At 33.2% G+C, this 15,453-nt stretch overlaps 2 protein-coding genes and 1 non-coding gene across 4 annotated transcripts; all 3 read left to right on the top strand.

The window, feature by feature from the left end:
* Nucleotides 1-1,077: 1,077 nt before the first annotated feature.
* Nucleotides 1,078-8,196, top strand: LOC11441054 (glutamate--cysteine ligase, chloroplastic-like). 2 transcript variants are annotated; one of them, XM_003630464.4, is made up of 15 exons: nucleotides 1,112-1,572; nucleotides 2,906-3,056; nucleotides 3,212-3,319; nucleotides 3,589-3,681; nucleotides 4,166-4,249; nucleotides 4,363-4,431; nucleotides 4,516-4,586; nucleotides 4,689-4,757; nucleotides 5,238-5,331; nucleotides 5,490-5,579; nucleotides 5,688-5,768; nucleotides 5,950-6,042; nucleotides 6,855-6,935; nucleotides 7,010-7,079; nucleotides 7,815-8,196. In XM_003630464.4, the coding sequence occupies exons 1-15, from the start codon at nucleotides 1,289-1,291 to the stop codon at nucleotides 7,901-7,903; spliced, it is 1,527 nt and encodes a 508-aa protein (XP_003630512.1). In that variant the 5' UTR covers nucleotides 1,112-1,288; the 3' UTR covers nucleotides 7,904-8,196. The 2 variants fall into 2 exon arrangements, with proteins under 2 accessions (XP_039684635.1, XP_003630512.1); XM_039828701.1 differs by lacking the exon at nucleotides 4,363-4,431 and having other exon boundaries at nucleotides 1,078-1,572.
* Nucleotides 8,197-9,998: 1,802 nt separating this feature from the next.
* On the top strand, nucleotides 9,999-14,283 carry LOC11438618 (tubulin beta-1 chain). The gene is made up of 3 exons (XM_003630465.4): nucleotides 9,999-10,526; nucleotides 12,851-13,120; nucleotides 13,240-14,283. Exons 1-3 carry the CDS (start codon nucleotides 10,133-10,135, stop codon nucleotides 13,911-13,913), a joined length of 1,338 nt encoding a protein of 445 aa, XP_003630513.1. The 5' UTR covers nucleotides 9,999-10,132; the 3' UTR covers nucleotides 13,914-14,283.
* Nucleotides 14,284-14,872: 589 nt separating this feature from the next.
* On the top strand, nucleotides 14,873-14,944 carry TRNAC-GCA (transfer RNA cysteine (anticodon GCA)). The gene has a single exon. It is a non-coding gene; the product is annotated as a tRNA-Cys (tRNA).
* The last annotated feature ends 509 nt before the right edge of the window (nucleotides 14,945-15,453 follow it).

Genomic DNA, 15,453 nt, shown 5'->3' with positions numbered 1-15,453 from the left:
AAAAAGATTCTCTTGTATTTTAATCAAAATACTCTTAATTAATACATCTGTCGTGTGATGTTTGTGGAAAAGTGATCAGGAGATGAGTCTCAAGACAAATTGTGATGATACCGTGGCCTCCATGGTCACACCCTCCTCTTCAGCCTTCTCTCTTTCTTTTCTATTCCTTCTATTTTTTCTACATATTGTTTGGTTGAAGTGAAAGTAAGAGGAAAGAAGCCGTGGAAGGAAAAATAAATATACTAACAAATGAAAAATTAAGACTTTACCAAACATTACATATAATTTTTTTTTTATCCATATTAGTATATTACAAGAAAAGACAAATAAATGCAACACAAAATACTTTATATATATATATATATATATATATATATATATATATATATATATATAAAATAAGCCAAAAAAGAATATGATATTAAAAAATAAGAGTGAATTACTGCGCACAAGGCGTACAATCGATGAGTTCTTTGAGAGGATCCCCATCCTTGTCTTCAAACCCCTCAATCCTCATCTCTACAATATGTTTTCCTGCATCCCATGGTGGTCCAAATAGGACAATTCTCATTGAGAAAGTCCCATTTACACTTTCCAATCAACATTTCTATCTACAACGTGACGTATCAATTTTTAAATCCTTATTTATAATTGTCCTCACATTTAGTAACCCACAACATTTCATATAAAATTGTTCTCATGAGGATAACTCGGTTTGTAGGAATATGACGATATACAAAAGTTAGTGTTCAAACGTCAAATTTGATCGTAATTCATCTTAAATGATAAATTTCTAACTATATGATTAAAAAAAACTAACTCCCGAGGAAACATAGTAGGAAGAAAAGAAAAAAAAAAGAGATGAAGGGGATGGTAGGTAGTAGAGTAGTAAAATTGGTATAAGTAACCCAAGAAGAATAGAGTGTCCTTATTGTAAACGGAAAAGTTAAAAGGTTGGCTAGAGTGAAAGTTGAAAGTGAATGAAAAAGAGAAGTGGTGATGTAATGCAATACGTGAGTGCTATGCTCATTTTTTAATTGAAAGAAAATGAAATGCGAATATATATATTAGTCCACAAGTAGAAGGAACATTATCAAAGAACTGAGTAACGGGACAAGCGGTGACTGTGTCTGAGTCTTTTCAGAGAGTGTGAAGGAGTGAATCAAAGGAAGCAAATACCATTTCCCCTTTCTTCTTTTCTTCAAGCAATTCATCAACCCTAATTATTATTCTCTTTTTCAATTTTCAATTTTCAATTTCTAATTCTAATTGTAATTTCAATACTATCATGACTACAATATTTAGACTCGCTTCCTCATCCTCTCCCTCTCTCCGCCACGACGCAACACCGCATAACTTCCATATTCGGAAAACCTCCATTTCCAACACCTTCTCTTTCTCTTCAAAGAATTCTTTGTCGTTCAAGAGAATTCTTACTTCCGGTGGTAGTCGTAGATTCATCGTTGCTGCTAGTCCTCCAACTGAAGATGCTGTTGTTGCTACTGAACCTCTTACAAAACAGGATCTCATTGATTATCTCGCTTCTGGCTGCAAAACCAAGGATAAATGGAGGTGCGTGCATCTTTCATTGCTTCCTTTAGTTTCATATTCTAATTCATTCTCTGATTTACGCTTATTATTTTACTTTTTATTAGTACAATACTATAGTTGCATGCAGATATTTTTTTTTTTTTGTTCTGTTTTTATGAATTGCTGGAGTGAAGTGTATCTGATTTTGTCTTGTTTCTATTTGCAATTGCGATTGCAGTTTTCAATTATCTTTATGATTTCCTTGATTTCTTGTATCTGTCACTTTATATTTGTTTGATTAGGCTTGAGATAGTGATTATAGAGTGTTAATTATGTTATGAAGACAAATAATTGTTTTTGATTGAATTATCAATAGTCTCAGAAGAATATCATTAGGAGAACATTAATGCTGTTTTGTCGTCACCTCAGGTAATGCGTCACTATACTGCATGTGTGCATTACATGATCAATTGCCCTAGCTGAGCTACATATACGACAATACAAGATTAATTGTTTTTGTCGAATATGTAGCGCAACTTAGGTAATGCGCTGTTATAGCGCATGTGTGCTTCTGGTACATATCTGTTGAGTAGCTAGATTTACGCGAGTTTCATGTCAACACGGTTTTTTAAAAAATTGTGCTTCAAACTGCTCAAATGATCAATTGTACTGTAGCATTCTAACATTACTATCAGTTAATAAAAACATAAAGTGTACGTTTGGTTCTGCGGCGAGAAAAATTATTTGTAATTATCAAATGTCTCAGAATATCATTTCGTCAAATATGTAACTCAGCTCAGGTAATGCGTCACTATAGTGCATGTGCGTATTGCCTGAGTGATTACCCTAGCTGAGCTAAATATACGACAAAACAGCATTAATGTTCTCCTAACAATATTCTAAGACTATTGATATCAATAGAATGCAATTATTTGTGTTGAACACCTATAAATTCTTATAGATTTGTGCAAGTCTCATTTCAATGTGATATTTTATTTTTTTTAAATAGTGCTTCAAACGGCTCAAATGATCAATTGTGTTGTAGCATACCTTGTAATACTATTAGTTATTCAAATCATCTCTGTAGCATTTATCAATGCTGATGGTAAAGTTGAAAAAAGAAACCATTTGCTGATTTTTTAAAGCAACAAATGTACTTTTCTGAAGTGATGGATTAAAGCGGTTAGATGGAACATCTTCCTAGGGTTTTGTGTTCACTTTTCACGAGGAGTCCTTTTGTTTTGTTAAGTTTGTCAGTATTTTAAGTAAGTTTATATAGTTTCTTTGAGGTATGGAATTTGAACTTCCTCTTATGTTGTGTCATAATTTGTTTGTCTTCTCTTCAGGCAGTTAATTTATTCATGTTCTCTTGCAGAATAGGTACTGAACATGAAAAGTTTGGTTTTGAGCTTGGAAGCTTGCGTCCTATGAAGTATGAGCAAATATCAGAATTGCTGAATGGCATTGCTGAAAGATTTGACTGGGATAAAGTAATGGAAGGTGATAACATTATTGGACTCAAACAGGTAAGCTGATATTTTTGCGAACAACAAATTCAAACATTTAGTTTGAGAAATTTGATTTATTTAATAAAATACTTTCTGATTCAGCATTCATTGGATTGCCATGCTATTGTTGGAGAGTCAAAAGTGTAACTTTTTGCGCACATTGTGTGAAACAGGGGAAGCAGAGCATATCATTAGAGCCAGGTGGTCAGTTTGAACTTAGTGGAGCCCCTCTGGAAACTCTGCATCAGACTTGTGCTGAAGTTAATTCGCACCTCTATCAAGTTAGTCTTTCATAATTATAATAAAATAATCTGTTATTTTTCCATTAGGGAAATAAATTTTGGATTTTTTTGTTCAATGATATTCACAAGTAAATATGCATCTTCATCACAGTTGTAGTCATTTAATCTTTGTATGTTCTGAGTTCTGAAATAATAGATGGCTAAGTTTTGGTACTAGCTCATCATGTTTGATTTTTTGTAATCTGAGTATTGACCAAGATATTTCTTTCAGATCTGTTAATTATTTCTTTTGAGATTTTTATTTATAGGTTAAAGCTGTTGCTGAGGAGATGGGAATTGGATTTTTGGGGATTGGTTTCCAGCCAAAGTGGGAACGCAAAGACATACCTATGATGCCAAAGGTAGTTTTTCTTTCTCCTCATTTTTAAGTCCTTGGACTGATTGAGCACATCTGCATGGTAACAGTATCAGTAATAACACAGCCTATTTTTAAAATGGATAAAAGCCCTCTGTTTCTAGTCCATTGGTCGTGATTTTGGCTTGATTTTCTGACATCAGGATTAAATAGTTGTTTTAACTTTCAATAAAAAATGGATTCAAATAGTTGTAATATTTCACAGCACATCTATTCTTACCACAGTGACTTGAGATTATTGGATTCAAATAGTTGTAATATTTCATAGCACATCTATTCTTACCACAGTGACTTGAGATTATTGTGACAACTGACAACCTTTTCTTAGTAACATTTGAGCTCCATGGGAATGACATGTGGAATTCGGATGATACTATTCCACTTAGTAACCGAACAATGACAGTGCTTCTTTTTTTACCTTAACTAACTCAATTCAATTACATGCTATCTGTCTTTTTGTTGTGACTCAGGGAAGATATGAGATTATGAAAAAATACATGCCTAAAGTTGGTTCTCTTGGGCTTGACATGATGTTCAGGACATGCACTGTACAGGTGACTCGTGTGATTATTTGTTAGCTGATTATCGACAAAGCATTCCTAATTTAAACACTATGAAAAGAATATCGTCTGGCACAATCATGTAATCAGTTCTCGTGTTTATACAGGTAAATCTGGACTTTAGTTCTGAAGCTGACATGATCAGGAAATTTCGTGCTGGCCTAGCTTTGCAGCCAGTAAGAAACATTGATATTTTTATTCATTTTATTGCTGAATTCTTTCAGTGCTGTAAGATGTAATCATTGTTACCTTCACAACAGATAGCAACAGCTCTTTTTGCAAATTCACCCTTCACAGATGGAAAGCCCAATGGGTTTGTTAGTATGAGAAGGTACATGGAAGTTTTTTCTTCTTCTTCTTTCTCATTCAGTTATTTCCTTTTTAATGTTGCTTTATTAAGGTGCCTTATCCCATTTTCATAAACCTGAAACAGCCATATTTGGACTGATACCGATAAGGACCGCACAGGCATGCTGCCTTTTGTTTTTGATGACTCTTTCGGGTAAGTGATTTTTTTTAATTGTGAAGCATTATGTCTTAAAACAGTTATTTCCATGCCTTCTAATTTTAGGCTTCGTGGATTTTCTTAGACCTTTTCACCCTTTTGCTGATCAAGTGATCCTTCATATAAAGCGTATTTGGAAATATACGCATTGAATGGCTAGGCAATATCAACATCTGACATTCATAATGCTACATAAAAAATAAGAGGAAATAAATCAATAAATAATTGACTATAATATAATTGTTTTGCATATGTTTATATTGTTATCTCTTTCTTTAGGAAGTCATTTATATCAAGTTAAAATTTAGATAAAATCGTGTTATTTTCTGCAATAGTTCAAAATTACTATTTTACTGTGCAATCTTATTTGATGAATTATGTTACATCTTGTTTAAAAACAGTTTTATCAATGGTGTTTCATGCAATGATTTGGTTAATCTTTTTCCACTTACATTGTTTTCGAACTCTCTGATGCAGGTTTGAGCAGTACGTTGATTTTGCTCTTGATGTTCCAATGTATTTTGTCTATCGGAAAAAGAAATATATCGACTGTACTGGAATGACCTTCAGGGTTCTCATCTATCCCTATTATTCTTGTCATCTTAGGCTATCTTATCTAATGTGCCCTTGTCATTCTTCATTGTGAAACTTACTTTCCTAGACCACAGTATTCATGTAGCTTTGCTTTCTTAAGCATAGAGAATTGATTTTTTTTCTTCTTCATTGTAGGACTTCTTGGCAGGAAAGCTTCCTTGTATTCCTGGTGAATTACCGACCCTTAATGATTGGGAGAATCATTTGACCACTATATTTCCCGAGGTTTGTTTTTATTAGTTTTACAATTTAACTGGTATCTGTCGATTTTTCAATTGTTTTGCAGCATTTTGTAGTTCTTTTACTATAAAACTTAAACATTACTCTTTTCAGGTTAGGCTAAAGAGGTATTTGGAGATGAGAGGTGCTGATGGAGGGCCTTGGAGAAGGTTATGTGCTTTACCAGCATTTTGGGTGAGTTTGTGCATGATATTTGTAGTCACACTTTGTCCTTGAGAAAGTCATATAACATATTCGAAAGGAATAATGTTTTTAATAATATTTTTTTGAAATTCAGACCCTTTTTTGCATGTTCTTCTATGAACTGCTTCAATTTGATAACATAAGCTCACTGTAATATTCCTGATTGTGCCAGGTAGGGATATTGTATGATGAGGTTTCTTTGCAACGTGTTTTGGATATGACAGCAGATTGGACTCTAGAAGAAAGAGAAATGCTAAGGAATAAGGTAGCATCCTTGCAATATTTTTTCTTCATTTGTATTATTCAACCCAGAAGCATAAGTAAGCTAGGCACAATCCCAAAAATAGCTTTTCTCCATTTGGGTTTGAAGCATGGGCTCAGCACCAGCTTTCTGTACTAGAAAAAGGGTAACTGAGGATAAACACTTGATCAAAATGGCTTTGAATCCGTCTGAAAACTTAAGTTAGCTGCAAAGCTGAAAAAATTATGAAGCGGAACTATTTCAATTTTTACTTGTTAGGGTCTTGAGTTTCAGACGGATAAATATGATTTGAAACCTGAATGGAGAGATATGTTCCTTCTTTGGATTCTCTCTCTCTCTCTCTCTCTCTCTCTCTCTCACACACACACACACACACACGCACGTTCTTACACACATTCTCGGATTAGTTAACATTTTACTGTATGACAATGACAATTTTAATTTCAGAAATAGTCATTGGGTGTTTTTTTTAGCTTTAAAAAAAAAGATTCTGTGTTAGAAGAATCTAGAGTTTTTTTTTAGAGATTCTAAAAAAAATCTGAAGTTATTTGTGTTAACTACACAAAAAAAGTGATTGTTAACTAGTTCATGTGTGACCTCCTTGTTTTTAAAAAAAAAAAAGGTTTTGGGAAAAGCTAATCATTTTAGCGTCAAAATAGATTTTTTTGATAAAATGATTTCTCTTAAAATCCTAAACAAACACTTAAATGACAAAATTGTTTTTTTCTTTTTTCTTTTTTGTAAAAAAATCTAAAACAAACGCACCTATTATCCATACTAAATTTCTATACTGACAATCGGAGTCTCTCTGGTAGGTCACCGTAACTGGTCTAAAGACACCATTTCGAGATGGTTTGCTGAAGCATGTTGCTGAAGAGGTTCTAGAGCTGGCAAAGGTAAGCTGTAATTATTTTTGTTATTGCTGTTACCATCAATGTTGCTAAGAGCATGGATCGGTATGTATCTACAGGATGGCTTGGAAAGAAGAGGCTTTAAGGAATCAGGATTTTTAAATGCGGTAGCTGAGGTGGTTAGAACAGGTAATGAATTTTTAGATTACATTCCTTTTAATGATGCATCTCCGTTTTTTGTGCCATGCTTCAGATGGCCCTATTTCATGGCTCAGTTAAACGTGCAAATTCATAATTTATATCTAGTTGGCCCTTGTTTTAGTTAGAGGCTGTTTTCAAAGCAGTGACCAATGTTCTGCTGCTCTCTCATCGAACATGCTGTTGTTGACTTCAGTTCTAGCGATGAGTTATATAGTGTTTGTTCCAAGCTAACTTCTAGTGATTATACAAAGCACTTTATATAAGTGCCATATCATGTTAGTACATATAGCTCTATAATGGGGTACCGGACTCTTAATAGTACATATATCTTTTTCACCGTGCATCATATTGAAATATCTTGAAATCTTCTGTTCTTATGTTCTAATCTAATGCAAATTTTTACCACTGCAAAATGTTGGAGTTTTTTATACTTTTTACACTTAAATCAATTTTAGTTTGTGATTTTACGAGTAGTACTTATAACGTTGATATTTTGTGGTTGATTTAGGGATCAAAGTTATTTTTTTTTTTTGCCTTTTTTTTATCGTATATGCTATAATATTTGAGAGTTGGTATCCATGGACTTTGGTGTCAAGCATAACATACTTGCACCTTCAGTAACTTGTGGTAGAATGCAATTTAACTAATGCAATCATTGGTAGCTTTCGTCAGAAGTTTTATCTGTTTCCTTTGGTATGTGTTTAATATTTTTTATGGTGGCAGGTGTCACTCCAGCTGAGAGGCTTTTGGAATTGTATCATGGAAAGTGGGAGCAATCTGTAGATCATGTATTTGACGAATTACTATACTAAGGTGTATTCGGCGTCTTGCTTTTCTTTCACATTTCTGTGGGAGGTTAATTGTATAAGCCACCTTTTTTGGGTAGAATCGTGTGTAAAACTCTGGCTATATAGTCCTGGTTATCTCTCTTGTGAGCTGCTTTTAGATATAGAAAATAATATCTGATGTATTTTTTCGCTTGGAAACATTATCAGATCAAGCTAGTATTTAATTCATGTCGTAAGTTTGATAATAACATCAGCTTAATCAGCTTGTCAAAAAAAAATAAACATCAGCTTAATCATCTTCACCAAAGTTGTTTGAAGGAACTTTCTTTTTCTCTAATTCCAGATTGGAGACTAATTCAATTTTCATAACAATGTTTTGAAGTCTTTTCAGCAATACTATTTACGTTCTTGTTAATTGTTTCTCGTAAGTTATGTTGTATTTAGAAAGATACATCTTGATTAAGCCAAATTAAAGTTCACTTTTGTATCAACCGGTTACAAGGTACTCTTGCAGCATATGAAATGTTAGTGGATATTTCTGCTTTTGCGCCTGCTCTTTTACAAGCAGTTCTACAGTTATACTAAAGCCACGTGGTCTCCGGAATAGCATGGAACAACCTTGACCGAACATGAATGTCTTAAAAGTGCAAATGTTAATATTTAGTTGTTAGATTAATATTTATTCTTCTATCCTGGTTTGAACTCATGAGCTCGAATTCTTTATCACTTTGGTCAATACTAGAACTACCCAACCGCAACTGATTGGAGAATGAAGCAACTAAAGGGTGGCAGGTAGTTGGCGTTGATAAAACGTTCTATCTTAAGCCTATTTAGTATGTTAGAATTGATAATTGACTGATGGACTACCTTATTTACTTCGTCCAATTACTTGAAAACCATTTGTCCAACAGCTTGTCTTTACCACATGAAAGCTATGTTCACTTGCAAGCATGTCGTCGCAATCACCACGTATTAGCTGAACTTGCTACCATGGTACCACCCTTCATTAACTTAGTTACAAGCCAATAAAATAGTAACTTGTAATTTTACTATGTAAATTGGGCATTAAAAGTCACATGTGACAATCTAGTTGCCTTGCTACTCATAAAGATATTCTTGTTTATAAATACAGCTCTTTTCTTTGCTATATAAACGGCACAAAAAATATTGTAAAAATATTCCGGTTGATTGCATGAATAGGCATTTGCCAGTTAATTGGCAATATTGTGTTTTGATTCCTTTACACTGGACTGCATGAGAATATGAGATTATATGTTTTAAATTAATCAATAATAACTTCTCTATTTCCCACACCGCACGTGTAACTAACTACTGCTTTAGTGGTTACGAGTATAGTTGGGTACAGGTTGCAGCGGAAACCCAGATCTGATGCCATTTATAATTGAATTCATAATACTCTCTGTACTATACTAGTATTCACTAAGGACCATATGTACACAATAGTTTTACCTCAATTGAATGTGAATGATTCAGATTCAAAATTAGTAAAATTACTTCCATGTTCCAACAAAAATTGACAAGTTTCAAAACCACCCATGTGATTGATTCTATTTTGTCAGGGGTATATACCATAACATGCATCTCAACATTAGCCAAAAGCTAGGTGTAATTTGCAAATAAAACAACAGCCTCTAGCAGGGAAAACCATTCAACACATTTTTTTTTATCATTGTCAAAACTCACTATCATGTCTCAAACCTATAATATTAAATGATAAGCATGATTGTTCAGCAAATGAGGTGAAAATTCGTTGTCAAATTACTAATCAAAGCACTGTGACCAAACAGGGAAATAGACAATTTTAAATCATATGACAGATGGGATATCAAGTGGTAGGAACAACTGATAATTCATAATACCATGAAATGAATTTTTATCAAAATAACAACAATAATGCCATGAAATGAGTTGAGATTAGAACAATCAAATGATCAATCATGCAATTGCTATTTCTTGTCACCTTCCATTTCCAGCTCATTAATCTTATTGAGACTTTGACATGCCCCCCTCCCAACAGACCCACATTAACTTATTCATTAATTTTATTTTTATTTTTCATTTTACATAAATAGAAAATACCGATTATATCAATATTATCATTCTATCCCTTTTTGTATTTTATTGTACCTACAAAAGCCTATTCATTCCTTCATTTCCATTCATTCCAACTTGTACTTGATCTAACTCGGTGTTACAATTTTTTCCTTGAGTCTTGAAATCATCAAGTTCATAATGAGAGAAATCCTTCATGTACAAGCAGGTCAATGTGGAAATCAAATTGGAGGAAAGTTTTGGGAGGTTATGTGTGATGAACATGGGATAGATCCTTCAGGAAGTTATGTAGGAAAGTCACACCTTCAACTTGAGAGAGTGAATGTGTACTACAATGAAGCAAGTGGTGGAAGATATGTTCCTAGAGCTGTTCTAATGGACCTTGAACCAGGTACCATGGACAGTTTACGTTCTGGTCCATTTGGAAAAATATTTAGGCCTGATAACTTTGTGTTTGGACAAAATGGAGCTGGTAATAATTGGGCTAAAGGACATTACACTGAAGGAGCTGAACTTATTGATTCTGTTCTTGATGTTGTTCGAAAAGAAGCTGAGAATTGCGACTGCTTGCAAGGTACTTCCTTATTTTATTCGTCACTTCACCCGGTTCCTAGTATACTGAGACATACTGTTGTTTTGCATATGAATAGACAGTATTTTTAAAAGTTTAGATGTGTATTTGTTCCTGATAAATATATTTGTTTTTGTGTTCGTAAGTTTAGCTCAGTTGGTAGGAACAATGCATAATATATGCAAGGTCCGGGTTCAAACTCAGCCACCACAAAAAAAAAAAAGTTTTTAGTCTTTGTAAATTTATTTATTTTATTTTAGTCCATAAAAATATACCGCGTTTTCTACACTGGACGTGATAGTTTAGTGGTAATTAAGAGCTTAACTTTATAACCTCAAAGTATAAAGTTGAAATCCCTCAAGGATAATTGTAAAATGACCATTATGATCACTTTAGTTAATAAAAATATCTCTTTACCCATTAAAAAAAAAAAAGAATATACGCTGTTTTGTTTTTGGTCTGTGTAAAATTTGCTCATGCAAAAATTGGTCTATGTGAGATGTTGTAATATATATTTTAATCATTTATCTCACTCAAATGGGAGGGACTAAGATATACTCCCTCCGTTTCAAAATACATGTCCATTTTGGAGAAATTGCACTAACCAAGAAACCAAATAAATTTTGTTATTTTTTATGAAAACATGTGTGTTTTCTATAATACCCTTAATCATTTATTATTTCATTTTATTTTTTTCTCTCTCTACAATAAATATGCAAGGGTATTATTGACAAGACAATAATTAATGTTGCATTGAAACTTGAAAGTGACAAGTATTGTGAAACAAAATTATTCTCTAAAATGGACAAGTATTATGAAACGGAGGGAGTAATATTTTACATATCAGAGAGATCAATTCCAATATTATTAAATTGGCTTAATTGCACTTTTGGACCCCTATCTTTCCAAAAGTTGCGGTTATGACCCCCTAACTAATTTAAATACAAAACAGCCCTCTATGTTTTGATCTTTTGGCAATTTTGGACCCCCAGTCCATTAGTGATGTGCCACGTGGCCCCCTAAATAATACACGTGGCACCTCACTAATGGATTGGGGGTCCAAAACTGTCAAAGAATCAAAACATAGGGGACTGTTTTGTATTTAAATTAGTTAGGGGGCCATAACCGTAACTTTTAAAAAGATAGGGGTCCAAAAGTGAAATTAAGCCTATTAAATTCACAAGGACTAAAACAAAACAACATGATTGAGTAGCAAAACAAGATATATTTACATAGACCAAATACATTTTTAAACCTTTTAAAAAAACTCTACCACATAGACCTAAGTTGCGACGCGGTCCCAATTGAGGTTGCATCCAAGGATTAAATCACAGAAACGATCGTTGCATACACTAGAGAATCGAGGTCATACATTAGGGTGTGTTTGTTTCTATGGATAGATAGTGAGGGGAGAGAATGACAAGGGAAAGAAACATTTTCCATGGTTTGGAACAAGGGAAACTAATTAAGGAAAGAATGAGACACATGGGTCCCACACTAAAAACCTTTCCATGCCAATATGGGTAGAAAGGTTTGGTGAAACAACCATTTTTGTTTAAAAAGTCCAAAACACCCCTATTAAATCAAACAACCAAAACAATCCTTTCACTTAGATCTTTCTTTCCTCCAATTTTCCAATCCACTTTCTATTAAACCAAACAACCAAAACAATCCCTTCACTTTCCATTCCCTTTCTTTCCTCATACAATCTTTCCTTTCACTATCTTTCCTCTTACTTTCTCTTCTCATCCAAACATAGCCTAAGAGTCCTTCTAAATTTAATCCCTACTTAAATTTTAACAAATATTTAGTCCTAAATTTCTCATGTTGTTTGTACAATTAGTCTCTATGGTCAAATGTAAACGGACTATTGATGTAGTAGTCCACGTGACCTATTTAATTTTTTATTTTTTTTAGAGGACGTGACCTATTTAAATGACTTGGCTTCCATGTGGAAGCCACATGTTAGCTGGCTCAACATTTTTTATTTTAATAAAATTTAAAATTATTATTACTTATCATCATCATCTATCTAAATCAATTAATTAGAGTGACAAGAAACCCTAATTCCTCAATTCCTCCCTTTCACCATTTCTTTATTTGAGTAGTTCTTAAATCATAGCCATAGGTGGTAACTTGGGGCCTACTAAAAATAACTTAAGAACATAAAACATTGTTTTTAATTAATCTCCTTCTTGCATTGGAGATGCTTTTTGGTCACTAACATATTTAACCGTAATTCTCTACAATATTAAGAATGGTGACATGGACAAGATTTGTAAACAACCTTATGCTTTATGCGAATGGAAATTGTTTGATGTTGACAGGTTTTCAAATTTGTCATTCGCTTGGAGGTGGAACTGGATCAGGAATGGGTACCTTGCTCATTTCCAAGATCAGAGAAGAGTATCCAGACAGAATGATGTTGACTTTCTCAGTGTTCCCTTCACCAAAGGTTTCTGATACCGTGGTGGAACCCTACAATGCAACTCTCTCTGTTCATCAACTAGTTGAAAATGCAGACGAATGCATGGTTCTTGATAATGAGGCACTCTATGATATCTGTTTCAGAACACTCAAGCTCACTAATCCAAGTTGTAAGTGTTTTCATCAAATTTCACAATTCATATGAAAGATATATATATATATATGTACTAGTATATGCTATATATATAGACTCGTATATTAACGTATGTATTTTGTTGTTTTCATGCAGTTGGTGATTTGAACCATTTGATATCAACAACAATGAGTGGAGTAACATGTTGCCTCCGATTTCCTGGCCAACTCAACTCTGATCTTAGGAAATTAGCAGTTAACCTCATCCCTTTCCCACGTCTACACTTTTTCATGGTTGGTTTTGCTCCCTTAACATCAAGGGGTTCTCAACAGTACAGTTCCCTCACCATTCCAGAACTCACACAGCAAATGTGGGATGCAAGAAACATGATGTGTGCTGCTGATCCAAGACATGGTAGGTATCTAACAGCCTCGGCAATGTTCCGTGGCAAAATGAGCACAAAAGAAGTTGATCAACAGATGATAAATGTTCAGAACAAGAACTCGTCTTACTTTGTGGAATGGATTCCAAACAATGTGAAATCAAGTGTTTGTGATATTCCGCCAACAGGGTTGTCGATGTCTTCGACATTTATGGGGAATTCGACATCTATTCAAGAAATGTTTAGACGTGTTTCGGAGCAGTTTACTGTTATGTTTAAGAGAAAGGCATTTTTGCATTGGTATACTGCTGAAGGAATGGATGAGATGGAGTTTACTGAGGCTGAGAGTAATATGAATGATTTGGTTTCTGAATATCAACAATATCAAGATGCTGCTGGAGTGGAAGAAGGTGAGTTTGATGAAGATGATGAAGAGGAAATTGCCTAGTTGCAATGACTTTGACACAAACATTATTTAAGGTTCTTTTTGGATCATTCATGTCATGGCAAATTAACACATATCATAAGTTTGTTTGGTTGTGTGTGCTACACATATATATTTGGTAATGGCATGGTGAAAAAAGAAGGTAAAGAATGTGTGTACATGAATAATTTACTCATATATATTATGAGTTGGCTTGCAAATGTGAAAAGTACATAGGATTTGGGGCTATCAATTCTCATGGGAGTGTTGTTTTTATTTTGAATCGTCTGTTTGTTCTTGTCTTCTATCTTATCTTGTTAATTGATATGATCAATTTGTATAGTCGGTGGAATAGATATTTTCTATAGTGATGCTTTTTAGTACCTGTGGCGGATGTATTTATAGCGGTATGGAGTTGTTGCACCCACAAAGGGAAAAAAAAATGTTTGAAAATGTATAATGGTTTTTTTTTTTTTTTGTCCCTGTAAAAATATAGCGTTGTCTCTATAAAAATAATTTTTTGAATAAAGTAGACATAGACAATTTAGGGAGGTGGGTTTGTTCATAAAAAGACTTTTATTCAGGACAACATCTCTCGGATTAAATAGCAATGTTCTAAAAAAATATACAAATATATAATTGCTCTTTGTCAAATTTCAATTCGTACAAAAAAATATTTTCTTTTTTTTATCAATAACCAAAAAAAATAATCATATCAAAAATTTAAATAATGAAATGTTAATATTTTCTAAATGGGCATCAAATTGAAAGCTGGTTAATTTTTTTATTTTTTTTTGAGAGATGAAAGCTGGTTTATTTTAAAGTTCACATTATCTATAATCGAATTCAAAATTCACATCATACTGTAGTAATTAGGAAGACAATTTCTATGTAATATAGATAAAAATCAAATCGAAACCGTTCTTTTGTCAATTTATAAAATACCTATATAATTCTTCTTTCCAGTAACCAAGTATCTCGATGGGTCCATAGCTCAGTGGTAGAGCATTTGACTGCAGATCAAGAGGTCACCGGTTCGAACCCGGTTGGGCCCTTTTGAAATAATCTTTTTATTTTTTATCAAAATTTACACGCTCGGAAGAATACCCTTTTTATTTTTTTTATCAAAATTTACACGCTCAATACTAAACGCTCTGTAATGCTTCCGAAGAGAGTAAGTGGCATCTCAGTAATGTTAAGACAAAATTAATAACTTTTTTTTTAACATGACAAAAATTAATTCTACTCAAAAACAAATTATATATTCATATGTTCTTTCTTTTTTTAAGAATATATTCATATGTTCTTAAATACATACAAAGTTATCGGTTGTTTTACACAAATCAAGAAATAGCCAGTAAAAAAAAAGTGTTGATTTGAAAAAAGTTTTTTTAATCTCTTTTAAATGCAAGACTTCAAAGTACAAACATCCACAAGTCACACTATTGGACTTGGAACATTGATAACTTGGTGAAAGACTCCAAAGAGGGATAATACTCTGTATAAACTTTATGAGTACTCTTTTAAGGATTTCAAAACAGAACTCATTTAAAAAATCTAATAC

The sequence above is a fragment of the Medicago truncatula genome, chromosome 8, assembly GCF_003473485.1.
Source record: "Medicago truncatula cultivar Jemalong A17 chromosome 8, MtrunA17r5.0-ANR, whole genome shotgun sequence".
Taxonomy (NCBI): Eukaryota; Viridiplantae; Streptophyta; class Magnoliopsida; order Fabales; family Fabaceae; genus Medicago; species Medicago truncatula.
This window is presented reverse-complemented; position numbering and strand designations above follow the sequence as displayed.